Source organism: Dermochelys coriacea, chromosome 8, assembly GCF_009764565.3.
Source record: "Dermochelys coriacea isolate rDerCor1 chromosome 8, rDerCor1.pri.v4, whole genome shotgun sequence".
NCBI lineage: Eukaryota > Metazoa > Chordata > Testudines > Dermochelyidae > Dermochelys > Dermochelys coriacea.
This window is the reverse complement of record NC_050075.1, coordinates 99778441-99801470: the sequence shown is the minus strand read 5'-3', so window position 1 is coordinate 99801470 and position 23030 is coordinate 99778441. Positions and strand designations below refer to the sequence as shown.

Below are 23030 nucleotides of genomic sequence, written 5' to 3'. Positions count from 1 at the left end.
GGTATATGCCTCCATGCAAGATCAATGGAAAACGTTTCAACACTGCATATCTAAGAGCAAAAAGCAGCGTCAAAATCTGCTGATGAGAACTTCTTTTCACTGACAACACAATACTTGTTGCACACAGTGAAAAAGAAATCCAGCAACTTTGCAATAGCTTTGTGCTGGCTTGTGATAACTTTGGATTAATCATTACTCTAAAGAAGACAATGATTACAGCACCAGGTGTGTTTATCTGCACCAGAAGTTTCAACAGCTAATATCTTGCTAGAAGTAGTGCACAAGTTCTACTATCTGGGATCAATTATATCAGATAATTTAGCTGTAGATGACAAGCTTAATTCTCACATCAGAAAGGCAGCTATCGCATTTGGCCAACTGTCCAAACATGTATGAGATAACAGGAACCTATCACTGAACATCAAGATATGGGTCTACCAGACTTGCATTCTGAGCACATTACTGTATATTGGCAACACCTAGACACCTAGACCTCCTACAGCAGGCATGAGAGGAGGCTAGACACCATCCACACCCACTATCTTTGCTGATTTCTAAATATCAAATGGGAAAGCCAAAATTCCTGACTCTTCACGTTTTTGAGAAAGCAAAAATGCCAAGTCTAATCACTATTCTCAAAACAGACATCTCTGTTGGCTTGGCTATCTGCACTGGATAGATGAACGATGCATTCCAAAGGATCTCTTGTATAAAGAACTTGCAGATGCTTCAAGGCCAGAAGGCTGACTTAGGCTCAGGTTTACGAATATTTGAAAGAGGGACGTCTAAACTTATAATATCAACTCTGCAATCTGGGAGACACTGCTAGCAATAGGCTACACTGGAGTGCTATGGTGGCCAGAGAGTCCAAGAGTCTGAAAAGAGGTGGTTGAGAGAGAGAAAAGAGTAAGAGGAAAGCACAGCAGGCCTCAAGCGCTAGCAATGCACTGGCTTCATCCTCTGGACCTGTGCCCTATATCTGCGCTATTTGTTGCGAGGACTGCTGCTTGAGAATTGGACTTTTTAACCACTGACAATACTATGGTAACTGAACTGCTTTGCTGCTTACACCATAGCTTTTCGAGATGGACTGGTGCTTATTATTGTTACTAACTTCATTAAAGATTGTGAGATACTCAGACACTATGGTGACTGATGCCATAAAAGTATCTAAAATAGTTCTGGTATTCACTGATTAAGTAAATACAATTCACAGCAAGAGAATCTATCAAATAGAAGAAACTTTAAGCTCCTGGAGGCTGGAGTTTTGTTTCTTGAATTGTATTAAAAATGTCACTATACCTCTACTAATTATAATGCCAATACACATTTGTCACCATTATTTAGCACAAAAAATGAAAAACATTCTAAAAATGAAAGCAAAATAAGTAATATTTCAGCTACATGTGCTTAACTTTCTCTGTCTACAGGTTTCATGTCCTTTTCCTGTTCTGGAAAGACTTCTGATCTCTTCTCCCTAATTCTGTAATATAATATGAACTGCTTTTTGCAAAGTTACATTGCGTTTATTATCTAATAAAACATTTACTAGATCCTTCATATCTTGTAACCAACAGACCTATAGTATTTTTAAGGGAGCTGGGAATCTCAAGTTTCAATAAAATGCCTTAATTTAATAATATCAACAACATAATAGGTAAAACAGGCTTTAGACTCAGTGGGAACCCCTTAACTCTATCTGTCTCTATATCTTTCCTTAGTCTACCTTCTGTTACATACCTGCTGAGTCCACAATTAATACCACAGGACCATTTTCAAATCAATAAACATTTTATAGTATTTACTGCTCAGCGGATAGGAAATTCCAAGAGGATGAATTGCGTTGAGCTATTACCTCTACTAAAGTGGCACCCAAGGTTCTTACATGCTATTGCACCACACATGTTGCATTTTAATGGTTAACTAATGGTGTTGCATTGCTAGAAGGGAACAGAAAATTTTACCTCTATCAATAATCATCTGAAGTATCCTATAATTCATCTATCATCTGCCTTTTATAAAACTGTCAAAATCCATATATTAAGTATGAAAGCTGCCACCTCTTGCAAGGAATTAAATTTTTTTGAAGTTTAAGAATAACTAATTCCAATTTCTAAAGAGTGGAATTAAACACATCTAATTATCAACATTTTAATTTCATAGAACAGGGTACTATTGATCCTTTTCATTCCACAGTAATTTAACACAATATAATTAATTTCTCAGCTTATACCAATTAGTTTAATAAATTATACTGCCATTTTCTGATTCTAGAATCATAAACTTATAACAATGATCAAACAGCAGTTTATATACTCAAAAGATACATACTCTAAATTTATTAAATATAGTATTTAAGCACTTTCTGAGCCTTCATAGGCATAGTTTTAAAAAAAAGATATTCTATATTGTTCACTGCAACACTTACGCTTTTTATATAATTTTAATCAAGGGATTTAAATAATTCAATTTAATATTTATCTAAAAACTGGCAGCCAGTATTCCACCCAGAGCGACCTAATTCTTCATAAAAAGCTCATTTTAGGAGACACTAGTAGTTTTGGCATTACCAGCACCTCTCTCATAAACCATGCTGGAAACCATAGCTTAGCCTGCCAAATGCCTTTTGTACATATGGTGTTTAACAATGCTGTATGTGTCTGTAAGCTAGTAATAACAGATTTAAGCTAAAATTTGGAGTCTTATGCATACATGTAACACAAAATTTTAAAATATATTATGTAATATATATACACACATGAATCAAGTTAAAATTCATCTTTAAACTAACACCCTAAATATAACATTTGTAAAAATAATTTGCCTTTCAATTTGCAGTACATTCCCTGCACCCATTGATGTTAACGGCACAGCTTCCATTAATTTGAATAGTTCAGGATAAGGCCATTAGAGCCCTAAATAAGACTTAAATTTAAAGAAATTTAGTCAGGTGAAATGGGGTCAAAACTTTTAAGATATAAAACCTAAGATCAGATAATAAATATTCCCCTGTAAAATTATGCAACCCAAACTTTGCAATATGTGCCTGTGCATGTGAACTTGAAAGTGAAATTGACAAGACATCTTTAATTAAAAAAGCAGCATGATTTTAATCTAAAAGTGTTTCATTTCAAACCATTTGAAAGAATAAAAGTCAAATATGTAGGAAGGTTGTACAATCTTCAGCACTGGAGATTTTTAAGAGCAGATTAGACAAACACCTGTGAGGGATAGTTCAGATAATACTTAGCCCTGACATAAGTGCAGGGGACTAGACTAGATGACCTCTTGAGGTCTGTTCCAGTCCTACGATTCTATGTACTTCCATGCTCCAACAGAGATTTCAGCAAAATCATGCTCACCTTGGGCCTGATGCAAACGTCACTGAAGACAATGAGAAAATTTTCATTGACTTCTGTGGACTTTGAATGAGGTCTCTTATTTAGACGAATAGTCCCATTGACTTCATTGAACAATCCCACTGAAGTCAATGGGACTATTACATTTGTAAATGAAGTTGTATTTGAAACAAATCTCTTTCACAAATTTAAGATACAATTTATTTTTTCTGCAGATGCAAAGTAATATTATAAATATCTGTACACTGTCAGTTCAGTAACATATACAGTAACACTGATGGAGCTTACCGCTTTCAAAACAGGCATCAAATATAAGATGTCCTTTTTTAGGCTGTCCATAATAACCAGCTGGGAGAACGGCATATTTGCTTACATTCCCTGCTATGATATCATCACTTCCTAGGTCACTACCTGTTAGAATAAAAAAAGTAAAATAAATATAGGAGTATTAAACAGAAAACAAAACTATTAAAAAAGACTGAGGGATTTTCCCCCCAGTGCTTTTGTATTTTCATTAACTGTGCATGTGCACCCATATACATGCACTTTCTTTTTAAAACATATTCCACCAAAATACTTGTTATCCTGATTATGTCATTTATTAAAGTTTCAAATATTAACAGACCCCACCAAAGAGTACATGTAAATTCCTCCTTTAATAAAATGACCCAAAGAAATCAACTCTCCTTAAGAAACCAGAATTTCAAACAATACTGTATACTCTAACCCAGTGGTTCCCACACTTGTTCCGCCACTTGTGCAGGGAAAGCCCCTGCCGGACCAGTTTGTTTACCTGCCGCGTCCGCAGGTGCAGCCGATTGCAGCTCCCAGTGGCCATGGTTCGCTGCTCCAGGCCAATGGGAGCTGCTGGAAGTGGTGGCCAGTATATCCCTCGGCCCGCGCCACTTCCAGCAGCTCCCATTGGCCTGGAGCAGCGAACTGCGGCCGCTGGGAGCTGCGATTGATTGAACCTGCGGACGCGGCAGGTAAACAAACCGGCCCAGCAGGGGCTTTTCCTGCACAAGTGGTGGAACAAGTTTGGGGAACCACTGATCTAACCAATGCCGTTGCAGTGTGTTACTGTGAGTGCTGTGGTACACCAGTCCCCTCTAATGTTTGGTGGTATATTAGGTATACTGCACACTTGGGAGCAAGCCCGGTAGACACTTCAAGCACTAGGCTCTTGAGGTTCTGGCTTTTGGTAGGTTCACAAAAACTCTCTCACACTTTAAATAAGCCAGAGAATTTCTTTACTAGAGTTATTACATACAGTGCAAATCCTCAAGAAACAATTTAAGTTACAACACAAAACGAGGTAAACACAACCAACAGCAGCCTCTAAGGGCAGTCCAGTACAAGGGTATGAAGGTGGGGCTCCTTAGGCTTAGTGCTATAGATACTCACTCCAGGCCACCCTTCTCTTAGAAGCAACCATACAGTGGCTTCAGATGTCTTGGCCTGAGTTAAATCTTTTGTCCAGAACCTGTGTCTGGTTCAGGTCTATCCCTATGCTGACCCTATCCTCCACAGCTGTTTGCAGAACATTCGTAAATATCTATGCTATAATGCAGCGTCTAATTTTCTTATAGTCCCCTCTGACAACACTGCCCTTTCCAATGTTGTGATTATGGAGACCTTCACTGGCTGGAGGTTTCACTGGTAGCACAATGTCCAGTAAAATGCGTGCAGGTTCATTACAATATGTGTGATATAGTGGGCTAATTTTTACTCTCAATTACAGTGTTGCCAACTCTTATGATTTTATTGCAAGTCTCATGATATTCAACTTTTCCTTAAAGCCCCAGATCCGGGATTCATGTGATTATGTGAGAATTTCATGACCCATGATTTTTAAGGCACTCTCATAATTTTATTTTAGGCCTGACTCATGATTTTTTGAATTCTCAAAGTTGGCACTATTGCAGTTACCTCAGTACAACCCGACTGATTGCAAAGGGGATGCTACAAATTTTATTGAGAGCTGATTTTGGCCCAGTATGCTCTTTGCAGAAAAATACATGAATGCAACATTAATATCCAAAATGAACATATTTTAGATAATTAGTTTTTTTCCAAGTGAGCATAACTAAATCACATTGGTGTTAAATTTACACATGTAATCCCACACACATTAAATTAGTACATTCACATTTACAACCAGTATGAGTTTAAAAGTATGTAAGATATATCTGAAACCTGCCTATTGGAAGTAGAGACCCAGGGTACTAGCTCTGGGATCCAGGAAGAGGAGAATGCTGAGGTCAAGACAGCTAAGGGTCATACAGTCCTGGATTGCTGATAAACTGAAGGTCATGGATAATAGGGTACATAGGTCTAATCTGCAAGTCATTGGAAGGCCAGAGGGAACTGAAGCCCCATGCATGACACCCCTCCTTATTTCAAGAGTTTTCTAGGCCCTTCCTGAGAAACTTTACTTCGGAAACTGAAAGGGCAGATTAAGCTCCCATACTCAGCCTTCCTAATGGTGACAGACTGAAACTCATAATAGTAAAATTGATGCAATACCAGGACAGAAAATCAATCCTTTGCAAAGCCTGTAAGGGCTGCAAATGCTCCTTTCAGAGAGTTGATATCTCTTTTTACCCTGATGTCTGCTTGGAAACACAGAACAAGTGGCAGTGTTTGCTCCAATTAAAAATATACTTTAAAGTAAAAATATTAAATTTGCCTCCTGATACCTTGCCAAACTGAAAGTATAGGATGGCTTCAAGCCTGAGACATACAATGATCCAGATAGACCAGCTTGATTGCCACTGGATTTTGAAATGTTGGAGAATGCATACCAAGTTTGACACCTTCTATGCACATACAACTGAATATTCTTCAAATATGCTTCTTTTTGGGCATCAGTATATTATGGGCACCTTATTCAAACAACTATTTCTCAAAAAGAAAAGGAGTACTTGTGGCACCTTAGAGACTAACAAATTTATTTAAGCATAAGCTTTCGTGAGCTACAGCTCACTTCATCAGATGCATCCGATGAAGTGAGCTGTAGCTCACGAAAGCTTATGCTCAAATAAATTTGTTAGTCTCTAAAGTGCCACAAGTACTCCTTTTCTTTTTGCGAATACAGACTAACACGGCTGCTACTCTGAAACCTAACTATTTCTCAATGGCTCTTCTTTATTAACCCTGATTAACATCAGCTATTATCTGTATCAATGTGATGAGGAAAAACTACCGCTTGTGACAGTAACTGGGAAAGGCACCAGAGAATAATTTACTATAATTGGTTGTTTTCTAAGCTTCTGTACTGAGTTTCTGGTTATACCTAAATATTCCTCAATGTAGCATATCTGCACAAGTTATGGCATTCTACCCTTACACAAGTGTATCTGCTTGACTTTGGAAAAAAAACCATTGACAGCCTATCAAGGGCCAAAAGCTTCTCTCTTTCCTTTCTTCCCGCTCTCCTTGCACCCCAAAACAGCAGTACAGCAACTGTAGCTATATTTCCTTGTAATCAGTTTGTCACCTTTCGTATCAGGAAATTTCCTCCTTTAGCAAGAAGGTGCTTTTGGATTTTGTTTGTGGGTATGGGACTGATGTTACATATCCTTTCTTACATTGTTCCCGTTGCCTTGATGGACACTCCGAACTCTTATTATTATGTATTGGGGGAGTCAGTTGCCAGAGCTCTTAAGGCAGTCCAGCTTCCTGAGTACATTTGATTTTGGTTTTTGCATTGAACTACATATACTTCATCTGTAGTTTTTGACATACCATCTATATTAAAGGTCTGGTTAAGGAATGTATTGATAATATTGTGAAATCCTCTTTGTTTCCATATACACAGGAGGTTTTTTTCCCCTAAATCTTGTTTATATAGATATTGTCAATATATAATAGTATTGTTCTCTTCTATTCTGTACCCAATGGAAAGAGAATTTACTCATTTCTTGCTGTTCCCTCCCACACACTTTTTTCCTTTTCTCTTTCTTTTTCTGTATCCATTCTGCCCTAAGTTTCTTCTTGCATTACCGCGTTTCTAAACTCTTAAGACTATGCAATTTTGAATGTTTGTTTAAGACAAAACCTGGTTCATCAGCTTCCTCTCTTCTCTACCTTATTCTGACCTTTATTTATTTCCCCATCTACTCTCTCTTTTGTTTCTTTTCTTTCTTCCTTAAATATTGCATTATTGTTCAAAAAAGAAAAAAATTTTGTATTTTGTATAAAGTGTTATATCACAGTAATAAAATGAATTTTAAGCAGCATATAAAATTATACAAAATACTATAAGTAGACTTAACAATGGCTGCTGTGAAAACTAACTTAATTTTCTGACTTTTGTGAATATTAATGCTTAGCCATAACATATTATTACCAAAGGTTATTGCATTTGATTTCTTTGGTTTTGTCTTTAAAAAACAAAAAGGGAAAACTGAATATTAAAATAAACACATGAATACGAAGGATGCAAGATTGTTTTATACTATTTCATAAAATATCAGAGTCGGGAGGGATTCTCTTTATACTATATTTCTATAACAGGTTTTTTTTTTTGTTAAGGACTTTTTTGATGTAATTCAATGCTTGTGCACCCAGTTAAATTATTCTCTGAAACATGCTGAAGCATGTAAGATGTTTTTTCCCAAACACAGTGGCAGGAGAACACAATGGTATTTTTAATTTGAAGAATTTAGGGCAAAAGAAAACAAGGCAATGTTTATCTTATTTTCTAATGAAATAAATAAATGGTATCTACTTTATTATTATTTGTTCACTCTTCTGACATTGGTGCCTCTTTCTTTTAGTACTGTTTAGATAACAAATCTTTAACAGAAAAACTATTTTTATATCAGAGAAAACTAAAATAAATAAGTATATCTTTAAATGCAGAAGGCACATGATGAAATGTGATGATAATATCTTATATCACCCTGATAAATAGGCCTGTTGAGGCTTCTAGAAATAGACTTTTGGTGTGCACTGATTTTTTGACATTTAAATGGATTATGGGGATGATAAATGTGACAAAGCACAATTTGTTTTATTTTTATATTGAAAACAATTTCACACAAATGTTACAAGCAATTCATATTGGCCCTGAATGACGAAAACAGCTTATTAATTAAAATTGACCTTTACATACAAAAATGCATTCCACCTCTTGAGCCAAAACACCTTAGCTGAGGTTACAAATTACAGCAACGTATTAGTGATACCACAGTTAAAGAGTCTGTCAGGCTTTCCATTATAAACCTGTATTTTCAGGGTTTATAAATCCTATATAATATAGAGAGAGAGATCCATGCTAACACTTGGCATATAAGTTCCTAGCTAGGGAAGAAATTTTATTTTCTTTGAGGGATATTAAGGGAGCAGAGGGGAAAAATAGAACTTAAATCTATTTTTCCCATTACCATCACTCAAAAAACAAAGATTAATGTTTATAAATGAAATGTTGCATACTATTATTTCTTAACAGAATCTATTTATATTTACAATTTTTAAAGGGTATTTTTTAGAATTAATTACTGCCCATAAACATTCTGAGGCATTCAAAACCTTTTTGTGTGTATATAAAATTACTGTATGTACATGGTTTACTTTATTATATTCTATAGTATGCAGTAGCGCTGCTGATACTATTTTCCTCAAAATTGATAATCCACAGTTAAAAATAAAAGGGTAAACTTTGTTCCACCTCTATATGAGAATAAGAGGAAGTAAGGGAATAAGCATTATGAAGTTGATTAGATCCTGCTTCTTGGGCACAAGTGCAGGAGTGAGAACAGGGGTTGTATTTCTAATATTGCCAGCTGTGAGCAGATGGGCAGGGAGATTGGGAAGCAGATGGAGCTATGGATCCCCCCCCCCCACAATGTGTTGGTTAACATACACAGGAATCTGCAACTTGTAAAGACCCAATCAAGCATGCTCGCCTCCTCCAGTGGAAAAGGGAAACTATGGCGGAATTGTGCCTCAAAAAGTACATTCTCCTCCTGAAGCTGTGAAACTTGTGCTGTCCCATACACAGGGACTTTGATAACATTTTTAAATGCTTTTCTGGTTTGATCCATAGCTACAGAACTTTGAAAACTCAAGGTGCATTAGCCATTAGTACACTTTGACATACACTACTTTGAATTATTCTCCTAGTGAATAAACTGCATTTTAGTTTATGTACTAAAACACCATTATACTTAAATCTAGCATGCCTGAACTATATTCCTGTTTATCTCCTTATATCCTTGGATTGTAATGAAGGAGCCAGACAAGTGAAAAGCTTGTACTCTGCACTACTATGTGGCAAACACACATAGGTTTCTGGTCCTGGTCTCATGCACCATTGATCAGCAGATAGGTTGGAGTGGTGTCACAGTATTGCTGCAAAAGGTCACTTTCAGGGTGTGCTTAGCATTCCTGTTATCAAGATGGAATGCAGTGACTGTTGTTTTGTGGGGGTTTGACATGAGGCATCCATTTCCAGAAATATTCCTCCAATGGGGTTGAGATCCCAGTTCAAAGTGAATGCTCATGATGGCTGCTTGAATTGCCAGGACAAGGTCATCTGCACACACAAATTTCCACCACTTCGTTGGCAACTTATTGCTCATGTAGACACTGAAGAGCATTGATGTGAGTACTGAGCCTTGTGGCAGTCCGCTGTTGAGGAAATGAGACGAACCGACTTTGTCACCCAAGTAGACATGTAGCCACCTATTGTTCAACATCGTTCGTAGCCGGCGTAGTGTTTTCAGGCAGGGGACGATCCTTGCAAGCTTCAGCATCAGGCGTTTAATCCAGACCATATCGTAGGCCGATGACAGGTCTACAAAGGCTGTGCCAGTCTTTGATTTTCTCTGGAATTTGGCCTCGATTTGCATTACAAAGGCCAAAACTTGGTCGCAGCAGCTGCACCTAGACCGGAATCCAGCTTGTTCTTCAGGGATCACTGACTCAACGAGAGGACTGATCCTATGGAGCATGATACATTCCAGGAGTTTCTAGGTCATGCACAGGAGTGATATTGGCTTATAGCTTCCCAGGTCATCGGTTAGCTTGCCCAGTCTGAGTTTGGCAATGACTATTGTCTCCCACCAGGCTTTTGGGATCCATCTGGATTCCATGGTTTTGGTGAAGAGTTTCGCCAGCCATTGGAATCACCAGGGGCCTAGATGATGAAGAAATTCTGGTATGGGCCAGAAATAGCCACACTGGACTTGTTGATATCCAACTGAACACTGTAGTGTGGTGCATCATTGGAACCCTTGGCTTTCAGTGCTATCACACATTGCTCCCCCATCCATTCACCACGATGCCTCAACCCTTTAGGAATTCCAGTGGATCATGGAAAAACAAACATCTCCCCATCCACCAAGACCTTAACAATGTCCCTCACCATTGCCTGAAGTTGCATTAGGTCTTTTGGACCCATGCGTTTAACCTTTGCCAATGCAATTTCAGCTCTGATGAAGCTTGAAAAGCCGAATGGAGTTCACAAGAAGTCACAAATGTACGGCTTGTGAAAGACACAGCTCAGAAGATCCCTGGCTTTGATCTCCCGTGAAGCTCATGGGCAACTCTATACTGCTTCCACATAAATCATGACAGATGCAGATACTTGCTGCACGACTGGAAAATTAGACTCTCCAGTGGGTGACTGTGGTCACCCAGATTAAACCCAATTATCTGGTTTAACCATCTGAATGTAAAATTATAGTTGTTCCTCTACATCTACATCAGCCATACGAAGAAGGTCAGCAGATGGAGGAAGAAAGCTGAAAACTGACTCACGGCCTGTTTGCCTCTCTCCAAGTTGTGAGAATAAAACTATTGCCTGTTTATTAAGAAAGATGAAGGCTGAAATCACAGCATCTGTTAGAGAGACAAAGTGGATGACAGGTTTCAGAGTAGCAGCAGTGTTAGTCTGTATTCGCAAAAAGAAAAGGAGTACTTGTGGCACCTTAGAGACTAACAAATTTATTAAAGCATAAGCTTTCGTGAGTTACAGCTCACTTCATCGGATGCATTTGGTGGAAAAAAAACTTTTTTTCCACCAAATGCATCCGATGAAGTGAGCTGTAGCTCACGAAAGCTTATGCTTTAATGAAAGTGGATGAGGAAGTATCTTTTATTGGACCAACTTTGTTGGTGAGAGAGACAAGCTTTCAGACTTACATAGAGCTCTTCTTCATGTAATAGATATTATTTCATCCACCTTCTCTCTAATATCCTGGGACCAAAACAGCTACGCACAACTGCATACAGAATTTGCTAGAGTTAAAAGCTACCAAATTCATATGGCAATATAACAACTTACTCTATTTTCTAAAAATTGACGTTTCCAGAGAAAGTTGCCTCTTCAACAAATATAGCTAATCTCTGAATAGTGTAAACAATAACCCATTTCCATCTGTGACAAATTTCAGACTTCATGGAGTTAGCAGCTAAGGGCTATGCTCACGCTACATTGGGTAGATAAGCATGGGCGCATCACTGTAAGTTTAAGCATATATAAAAAAGAAGGTGATGAATTTGCCAAAAGAAGCTGCACCACTTTTAGCAGCCAGAATTCTGGACACAAAAGCAGGATAGGCAATAGGAAAGGTGGAGATGAGAAGAGGAGGTAACAATAAATCACATTGCTGAACCCTGGAGGGATCCCCTTCCAAATATTACAGCTACCAGAGGCAGTCTCCTTAGCTCATCATCCTATCCCATCCTAATTTTAGAACACAAAATGTGGGGATTTTTTTTACTACTGATTGCAGCTTTGTCTTACCAGCAAAACAGAGCTGTTGCTGCTAAATATCTGTTGTGTTTCTACACTGTCCTGAGCAGAAAATATAGTCCCTCAATTTGACAGGTTACATTGTAGCTCTATTTGTTCTGCAAGGTCAAATATGTATCTCTACAGTGACCTTCACAGATTTCATGGTAATAAGCAAGTTCACTGCAGTTTCAGTGGAGAGTACGTCTCATTACACTAGTCTTGCTTGTGTCTGTTCAGATTGGTCTTGACAAAGCTGAATACTCTGTTTTGGGTGAAACTGCTGCACAAACATACTGAGTTCAGATTACTGAGTCAAACCCAATTCTCCCCCAAAATCCATAAAATCCACGGTAGCAGTTCATATATCATTGTAATGAATGGCTTCCCTAATAGGTAAAGTTTAGAAGAACACTCAGCAACAGACAAAATGTAATAGATTTTGAGACCCAACCATGACAGCAAACCCACTTCTGACTTTGCATTATAGTCATTCAGCCAAGTCCACTGGCAGGTTTCAGTAGCTCCTATAAATAACGTTTCTCCACCTGAAGACTGATTTGCTCAGCTCTTGGATTTATGATGTTTAAGACATGCAGAACTATCTGTCTATAATGATGGCTTTCTTCTCTGGCTATAAGAAAGCTACTGAGCCCTTCTGGATTTTTCTGGGCACTTCTAGCAGTATCCTGTGCTGTGTGTGCAGAAACACAGGTGATTCCAACAAATTTATACCTCTTACCCAGTTCTGCTCTCCCTTTCTTTGGATTCTTAAAATAAAAGATGTACTGTAAAAACATATGGTTTACAGAAACACTGCCAGACAGGAGGGATTACTACTGGTGATACCAGTTCAGCATGGCACAAGGACATTGTAATAATTCTGCCGCCTAGCCAGATGAAGCCAGGAACTAGAATTCCAGTTCTACTGGCTTCACAAAATGTTGGGAGAAGGAAAAAGAAAGAAAAATAACTCTCTCCTGGAAGACTGTTTATGGTGTAACTAGGTTTTTGCACGTAGAAACTTAAAGATACAATGTGATAGGAAGCAATGTTGTTTTGAAATATAGTGAATTTGTAGCCTCTGTGATCTGAAGAAATGCTGTTAAAGCTGCAATTCCCAGGATGTGAAAAAGTTTGGGTAAACAAGTGGCAGTACACTTACATGACCATATTTACTTGCCATGCCCCTATTCCCAGCATTTCCTATTTCTAAAATCAGGCAGAGCAAGAATTTCTCAGACCAAACTGAGATGTGCAATCTTCACAATATATTATTTCCTCAACTAGACTGCTTCTGCAGTTTACCCAAAAGGCTGACTTTCAAGAGTCTATCTCAAAATTTTAAGAAGTTACCTATATATAAGTAGGCATGCAGTACAACAGCAGGAACAACAAATATATTTTTGTGTGATAAGAACAATCTAATGAGAGTCATGCAAGATCATTTTATATTTATAAAATGTAAACAGGATGGAAACTGCTATTGTAAAGCCAGCCGCCAGCACCATCTGAAATGTAAGGGTGAAAATGTTGTCAGAGCAGTGTAATGCAGATTTCTAAAATCCTATCAGCTGTAGTTATCGTGCAGACTCAATTTAGAATGAACTAGATCAAAAACAGGTTTCAGAGTAGCAGCCGTTTTGGTCTGTATTCGCAAAAAGAAAAGGAGTACTTGTGGCACCTTAGAGACTAACAAATTTATTTGAGCATAAGCTTTCATGAGCTACAGCTCACTTCATCGGATCAAAAACGTGTCCCATCTGAGTTGTGCCACTCAAATATTGGGAGGCAGTGTGACCGAGCAGACAGAGCACTAGACCAGGACTCAGTAGACCAGGGTTCTGTTGCAAGCTCTGCCATTGGCCTCCTGTATGACTTTGGGTAAGTCATTTCACCTCTCTGTGCCTCAGTTTCTTCACTTGTAAACTAAATTAGAGATAAATGTATGTAATAGCTTCATAAAGCACTTTCATATCTACTGATGAAAAGCACTATATAAGAACTAGGTGTTCCTTAATTAATTATTAATTAATTATTATTATTATTATTATTAAACCTGCAATAAGACTTTTGAAAAAGCAAAGGCAAAATAGGGGTGTTCCAATGTATTGGTACGTTTAAATCCAGAGAGTATTCTGGCTCTGTAAAAAATCACTATATTAGGTGATCTTCCCATAACTGCAAAAAGCTACCTACAGAAACTTAGAAAAATCCTGTTTTCATTGAGAGAAAGCAATAGATTCTGGCTAAGTCATGTGGCTGATGATAGACTTCATTCTTATAACTCCATAAAAATGAATTTATCACTAGTCTCAACTCAAATTCTTTAAAATCACCTTCAGAATCTACGGTCCTTGAATATAAAAACAATTTGTAACAGAATTTCCATTTGAAACCAGACTGAAGACAGATTTAGGCAAAGTAACATATGCTAATCTAGTTCGATCCCAAGAGAGAAATTCAGGCAAAGGTGTAGATAACCCTTTATGCCACACTATAGCCACAGTAAGATGGTTCTCTGTCAGACTGAACATCGGGTGTATTGCAACCCAAGTGAAATTTCAGACTACATCCCCTCATTTGAAGGATAAGAGTAAATGAGTAACTATGCAATGAATGAATCTCACCAAAAGAGAAACCATTAACACTTAACCAGTAATGGAAGGGGATTCTTGCCAAGACTGCACACATCTCCTCAAAGGATTTATCTACACATCTAAACTTTCAGACAGCTAATCTGCTCATTTAAGTTACATTCATATTTGTAGGAATATCTGGGTACACAAAAATGTATTCTTGCTTTCCAGAAGCAGATGCAGGGCAAACCAATCCAAATAAGAAAAGACAATCCAACTGCAACCTACTGCATGAAACAACAGAGGGAACACTATCAAGAGACACGTTCTATCTGACAATATGAATAAAGTGTTTTCAGAACAGAAACACACTGATGGAAATATACAAACTAAGAATATCATGAATATCCTAACAGACTCTCAAAGCACAGATTCAAAGAACCTGTTGAAAAAAAGTGGGTTACAAGCAATGCCAGTTAAATCAAGAGCTAGTTTCCAATGAATGCTCTTACAGCATATGCTTTCTACAAAAAGAAAAGGAGTACTTGTGGCACCTTAGAGACTAACAAATTTATTAGAGCATAAGTTTTTCTGAGCTACAGCTCACTTCATCGGATGCATACAGTGGAAAATACAGTGGGGAGATTTATATATACAGACGACATGAAACAATGGGTGTTATCATACACACTGTAACAAGAGTGATCAGGTAAGGTGAGCTATTACCAGGGTTGGGGGGCGGGAAGAACCTTTTGTAGTGATAATCAAGGTGGGCCATTTCCAGCAGTTGACAAGAACGTGTGAGGAACGGGGGGTGGGGGGGTTGGAATAAACATGAGGAAATAGTTTTACTTTGTGTAATGACACATCCACTCCCAGCCTTTATTCAAGCCTAAGTTAATTGTATCCAGTTTGCAAATTAATTCCAATTCAGCAGTCTCTCATTGGAGTCTGTTTTTGAGGTTTTTTTGTTGAAGAATTGCCACTTTTAGGTCTGTAATCAAGTGACTAAAGAGATTGAAGTGTTCTCCGACTGAGGAATTCCACCCTTGAGGAATTCCACCATGAATTCAACAATTTCCATCCCACCATCAACCTCAGCCTGGACCAGTCCACACAAGAGATCCATTTCCTAGACACTACAGTGCTAATAAGCGATGGTCACATAAACACCACCCTATATCGGAAACCTACTGACCGTTATACTTACCTACATGCCTCCAGCTTTCATCCAGACCACACCACACGATCCATTGTCTACAGCCAAGCTCTACAATATAACTGCATTTGCTCCAACCCCTCAGACAGAGACAAACACCTACAAGATCTCTATCAAGCATTCTTACAACTACAATACCCACCTGCTGAAGTGAAGAAACAGATTGACAGAGCCAGAAGAGTACCCAGAAGTTACCTACTACAGGACAGGCCCAACCAAAGAAAATAACAGAATGCCACTAGCCATCACCTTCAGCCCCCCACCTAAAACCTCTCCAATGCATCATCAAGGATCTACAACCTATCCTGAAGAACGAACCATCACTCTCACAGATCTTGGGAGGCAGGCCAGTCCTTGCTTACAGACAGCCCCCCCAACCTGAAGCAAATACTCAACAGCAACCACACATCACACAACAAAACCACTAACCCAGGAACCTATCCTTGCAACAAAGCCGGCTGCCAACTGTGTCCACATATCTATTCAGGGGACACCATCATAGGCGTAATCACATCAGCCACATTGTCAGAGGCTCGTTCACCTGCACATCTACCAATGTGATATATGCCATCATGTGCCAGCAATGCCCCTCTGCCATGTACATTGGCCAAACTGGACAGTCTCTATGTAAAAGAATAAATGGACACAAATCAGATGTCAAGAATTATAACATTCAAAAACCAGTCGGAGAACACTTCAGTCTCTTTGGTCACTCGATTACAGACCTAAAAGTGGCAATTCTTTAACAAAAAAACTTCAAAAACAGACTCCAATGAGAGACTGCTGAATTGGAATTAATTTGCAAACTGGATACAATTAACTTAGGCTTGAATAAAGACTGGGAGTGGATGTGTCATTACACGAGGTAAAACTATTTCCTCATGTTTATTCCACCTTCCCTCCCCCACCCCACTGCTCCTCACACGTTCTTGTCAACTGCTGGAAATGGCCCACCTTGATTATCACTACAAAAGGTCCCCCCCCCCCCCCGCCCTGTTCCTGCTCTCCTGCTGGTAATAGCTCACCTTACCTGATCACTCTTGTTACAGTGTGTATAGTCTCTAAGGTGCCACAAGTACTCGTTTTCTTTTTGCGGATACAGACTAACACAGCTGCTACTCTGAAACATATCCTTTCTGTGACCCTTCTTACTTTTAGGACAGAGGCACTGAGCATCTGCAGCTCCAGAAACTTCTATGGGAGTTGTAGGCATTTGATACTTCTCAGTATTTATTTTCTACACAGATTAAACAGAACCAAAAAGAAGTCATAACAGCAGGCACTTTCCTGAACTCCCTTCTCCCCCACCCCCCTGTGATAGTAAAAATTATCATTCGAAAATCTAGTATAGAAAGCAACCATGTAAGAAGGAGTAATTGGCTCAGGGAACTGGTCATGGGATACAGTGGGGGTTTGTTTATTTGTTCGGTGGGAGCAGGGTAGAGAGTTCTTTTTTCTTCCAAATTAGTGGTTCATATTCAAAGTTACAAAAATTCATTAGTATCTGATAACTATTAAGTTTGGATTACATGAAATAAATAGGTGTTCTTATTTCAGTTTCTAAGAAACAAGTTCCCATCTCACAAAAAAAAAAATTTTTTTTTTAAATCACACCGGATAACAATTGGCCCACTTGTTCATAATCTTCCTAGGGAAGCCAAAGGATTAAATGGTATGGCTGTAATGGTTAGACACTGGTGGTAAGAACTTATTCTCAAATTTTCTGAAAGTGAGGGGAATTTTCCAACTTTTTCTTCAAAAATTTTAGCAAAGATTATAATGGCAGTTCTGATTTCTGCAAAGGCTTTTAGACTACTTAGGAAGAATGTAACAAAATGCCTACTGGTATGACTTCAAACAAGTTTGCTGTATGATGTGCAGGCAAAGAGGAAAATATTATCCTTTGCTCCTTTATAATTTTGCTATAAAGATGACCATTTCTACAAAGGTTATGAGAAAGCAGATCCTTTTATTTTTCTAATAAAATTCCTTGGGTAATACATTGTTAAATTCTTCTTTTGGGGAAAGCCACAAATGCAGCTGACCAATTCCCACTTTTTAGATATAAATTCCAACATCCCTAATCTGATTTATTCAAATGGAAGGTATACATTTTTTTCTTCTCCTGAAAGAGGGAAGGAAGCAAGATGTGCTTTGATGAAGTTCAGTCAGGAGGAGGAAAAGGACAAAAAATATCCCTTGCTCCTTTTGCTGGACTCTACAGTTTCTAACATCTTCACTGGAATGTTGATCACTGAAGAAGAAAAATGGTTTAAAATTATCATTAAGATAGTGCAAAATATGTTAATTTAAAACTTGTTTATCTGAAAACTTTGCAACTTTTAGCAATATCAAAGACACCATGTGATGTAGCAGTTACTATAGTAGCAATGACAGGTTTCAGAGTAGCAGCCGTGTTAGTCTGTATTCGCAAAAAGAAAAAGGAGTACTTGTGGCACCTTAGAGACTAACAAATTTATTAGAGCATAAGCTTTCGTGAGCTACAGCTCACTGCATCCGATGAAGTGAGCTGTAGCTCACGAAAGCTTATGCTCTAATAAATTTGTTAGTCTCTAAGGTGCCACAAGTACTCCTTTTCTTTTTATAGTAGCAATGCTTTTTTTAATGAAAAACAGATTAAACAATTGTATAAAACGTGTAAATTGTAAATTCATCCATTATGAATGACCTGATGATGCTATAATTTCATGCTCTCTTTTTTAAAAATGATTTTGGTTTAGGAATATATTCACTCAAGTGGAAAAATACATTCCATGAGTACACACCATAGTACATGTCATGTTTAGTTTCATTGTAATAGTTGCATCAGTTCTCATTTGCAGAGAGTACTGATACAAATGCTATATTCTGCCTGCATTAAAACTGTAAGAGATACTAATCAGCAAACAACGTTTCTGTATATTTGCCATTTTGTAAAGTTGACTTTTGACATGTTTTTCATAGCAGGTGAATATCTACATAAATGCTAACTAACAGCTACTTCTCTCAACCTTGAGAGATACCATAGCTATCAACCAAACAAAAGGTACGCTGAATTTAATAGTTCTAGTTCTTTGATAGGTAATTAATAAAGTGTTTACTTTAAATGCAGAATACTGCATGTTTTATATAGTATATATCAAATTGACAGAATTACTGCAGTTTTACACTAAGAAACATAAGGCAGATCTGGCCCATTGACTAGCAATGGTTCTGCTGAAAAAGTAAAATGTGATTGGCCATGTAGGGATTTGTGATTATTCAATACATCTCCATACGTGGGAGGACATTTTCCCAAAAAGTACCTACATTTTATTACAACTTCTTGAAATGAAATACAATGCAAAGAGCAAATCATCATAAGAACACTGCACTTCTCAAGTGGCTAAAGTCATTTTGGCTTTGCCATATCAGGGCTTTGGAGTGGAGTCTGGAGCTGGAGCACAGAGCAGCTCCAGAGCGGTGGAGCTGCAAGTTTTTGCCTGGAGCTGGAGCGGAGCCAGAGCACAGCTCCAAAGCCCTGATTACAATACACCTGGGACATGCAGATATTCAGATTTACTTGCACTATTGTTTAAGTGATATGCATATCACTGCACTATCATGTGTTGAATCACACAAGCAGCCTAACCACAAGCAAGCATGTTATGTCATTCAAATGGTTTTGATCCTTTAAGAATTATGTAATTCAACAGGTTATCTGAATATGCAAGATTACTACTATTGTTTTTATAGCTCAATATATATAAAAACTTTTGACCAAATAATGTTATGACTAATTGAGTCATTTTATAAAAATGTTAAATGAGATTTCCTTCCTTGCATCAAGATAACTGCAAATAAAGCACTTAGTATATTTAAATGACAACTAGTGAGCTAATTCAGTTCAAACTGAACGGAAGGACAAACAACAATAAATCTGTGACTAGGGTTTTTGATTTCAAAAATTAAGGAAATTAGGGAAGTGGATTGGATTGAAGAATTTATGGATCTAAAGGCAGAGGAGGCCTGGGATTACTTTAAGTCAAAGATGCAGAAGCTATCGGAAGCCTGCATCCCAAGAAAGGGGAAAAAATGTATAGGCAGGAGGTGTAGACCAAGCTGGATAAGCAAGCATCTCAGAGAGGTGATTAAGAAAAAGCAGAAAGCATACAGGGAGTGGAAGATGGGAGGGATCAGCAAGGAAAGCTACCTTATTGAGGTCAGAACATGTAGAGATAAAGTGAGACGGGCTAAAAGTCAAGTAGAGTTGCAAAGGGAATCAAAACCAATAGTAAAAGGTTCTATAGCCATATAAATAAGAAGAAAACAAAGAAAGAAGAAGTGGGACCACTAAACACTGAGGATGGAGTGGAGGTTAAGGATAATCTTGGCATGGCCCAATATCTAAATAAATACTTTGCCTCAGTCTTTAATAAGACTAATAAGGATCCTAGGGATAATGGTAGCATGACAAATGGGAATGAGGATATGGAGGAAGAAATTACCATATCTGAGGTATAAGTGAAACTCGAACAGCTTAATGGGACTAAATCGGGGGGCGCAGATAATCTGAATCCAAGAATATTAAAGGAATTGGCACCTGAAATTGCAAGCCCATTAGCAAGAATTTTTAATGAATCTGTAAGCTCAGGGGTTGTACCGAATGATTGGAGAATTGCTAACATAGTTCCTATTTTTAAGAAAGGGGAAAAAAGTGATCCGGGTAACAACAGGCCTGTTAGTTCGACATCTGTAGTATGCAAGGTCTTGGAAAAAATTTTGAAGGAAAAAGTAGTTAAGGACATTGAGATCAATGATAAATGGGACATAATACAACATGGTTTTACAAAAGGTAGATCATGCCAAACCAACCTGATCTCCTTCTTTGAGAAAGTAACAGATTTTTTAGACCAAGGAAACACAGTGGATTTAATTTACCTAGATTTCAGTAAGGCGTTTAATACTGTGCCACATGGGGAATTATTAGTTAAATTGGAAAAGATGGAGATCAATATGAAAATTGAAAGATGGATAAGGAATTGGTCAACAGGGAGACTACAGTGGGTCATAATGAAAGGTGAACTGTCAGTCTGGAGGGAGGTTACCAGCGGAGTTCCTCAGGGATCGATTTGGGAACCAATCTTATTTAATCTTTTTATTACTGACCTCGGCACAAAAAGTGGGAGTGTGCTAATAAAGTTTGTGGATGATACAAAGCTGGGAGGTATTGCCAATTTAGAGAGAGACCGGGATATCAGACAGGAAGATCTGGATGACCTTGTCAACTGGAGTAATAGTAATAGGATGAAATTTAATAGTGAGAAGTGTAAGGTCATGCATTTAGGCATTAATAACAAGAATTTTAGTTATAAGCTGGGGACGCATCAATTAGAAGTAACGGAGGAGGAGAAGGACTTTGAAGTATTGGTTGATTACGGGATGACTATGAACTGCCAATGTGATATGGCCATGAAAAAAGCTAATGCGGTCTTGGGATGCATTAGGCAAGGTATTCCAGTAGAGATACAGAGGTTTTAGTACCGTTATACAAGGCACTGGTGAGACATCACCTGGAATACTGTGTACAGTTCTGGTCTCCCATGTTTAAGAAGGATGGATTCAAACTGGAACAGGTACAAAGAAGGGCTACTAGGATGATCCAAGGAATGGAAAACCTGTGTTACGGAAGGAGACTCAAGGAACTTGGCTTGTTTAGCCTAACCAAAAGAAGGTTGAGGGGAGATATGATTGCTCTCTATAAATATATCAGAGGGATAAATACCAGAGAGGGAGAGGAATTATTTAAGCTCAGTAGTAATGTGGACACAAGAACAAATGGATATAAACTGGTCATCGGGAAGTTTAGACTTGAAGATTAGACGAAGGTTTCTAACTATCAGAGGAGTGAAGTTTTGGAATAGCCTTCCAAGGGAAGCAGTGGGGGCAAAAGACCTATCTGGCTTCAAGATTAAAATTGATAAGTTTATGGAGGAGATGGTATGATGGGATAACATAATTTATGATGGGATAACATAATTGAACTTTAAATATTCATGGTAAATAAGCCCAATGGCCTGTGATGGTATGTTAGATGGGGTGGGATCTGAGTTACTACAGAGAATTCTTTCCTGGGTATCTGGCTGGTGAATCTTGCCCATATGCTCAGGGTTCAGCTGATCACCATATTTAGGGTCGGGAAGGAATTTTCCTCCAGGGCAGACTGGAAGAGGCCCTGGAGGTTTTTCGCCTTCTTCTGTAGCATGGAGCACGGGTCACTTGCTGGAGGATTCTCTGCTCCTTGAAGTCTTTAAACCATGATTTGAGGACTTCAATAGCTCAGACATAGGTGAGAGGTTTATCGCAGGAGTGGGTGGGTGAGATTCTGTGGCCTGCATTGTGCAGGAGGTCAGACTAGATGATCATAATGGTCCCTTCTGACCTTACTATCTATGAATCTATTGTGATGAATGTGGTCCCTGGATTCTTCTATTCACATTTCTGGGACTGACTTTCTGTGTGGCCTTCAACAACTCAGTAAAGCCCACATTTTCAGAAGTGGTCACCAATTTTTTGTGCCTCTATTTTAGGAGGTACTTGAGAAGTGCCCAGCCATACTGTACTGGGAAATAAAACGTAAAACCAGGGAAGTTTCCTTAGCTGGTAGTTATTCATTAAAAGTAACAAAAGCAAAAGAGTGTGTTATGTTTGACCCACCGTGATTGGGCTCCCTCCACTATCTCTGCCAGCTAGCAGGCCTGTCCTACTGAAGTAGGTTGTGGGTTTCCCAAACTCATGTGTGCATTTTATAGTATGGAAACTCTTACAAGGGTGGGCCATGAGAGGCGGCGCTGGAGGGATGACAGATTATCCCTAACACTGGAAAGCCTGAAAAAATTAGTACAGGCTCTGCCATGGGTCTGCAACTGTAGGAAGGAGGTCATTTTATTTAAGGCAGCATTTGTTGTTGCCTTCTTTGGCACTTTTAGAATGAGTGAGCTGGTGCCTATGGTAGCTGCGGAGGGGTCCCAGCATGTGTTAAATGTAACAGCCATACAACTATCTGCAGGAGCAGCGTCCTTGCACTTAAGATACTGGAAAACAGACACAAGGGAAAGGGTGGTTTTGAAGGGGTATCCAGGTGGCAATAA

At 38.4% G+C, this 23030-nt stretch overlaps 1 protein-coding gene across 2 annotated transcripts in view; it reads right to left on the bottom strand.

Moving 5' to 3' along the window:
• Positions 1-23030, bottom strand: part of LOC119859961 (AGBL carboxypeptidase 4) — a 1439111-nt gene that overhangs the window by 1403088 nt on the left and 12993 nt on the right. For both annotated transcript variants that reach the window (XM_038412901.2, XM_043520131.1), the window contains exon 2: positions 3648-3770. In XM_038412901.2, the coding sequence (XP_038268829.1) occupies positions 3648-3770 (123 nt within the window). The remainder of the gene's footprint in view (positions 1-3647; positions 3771-23030) is intronic.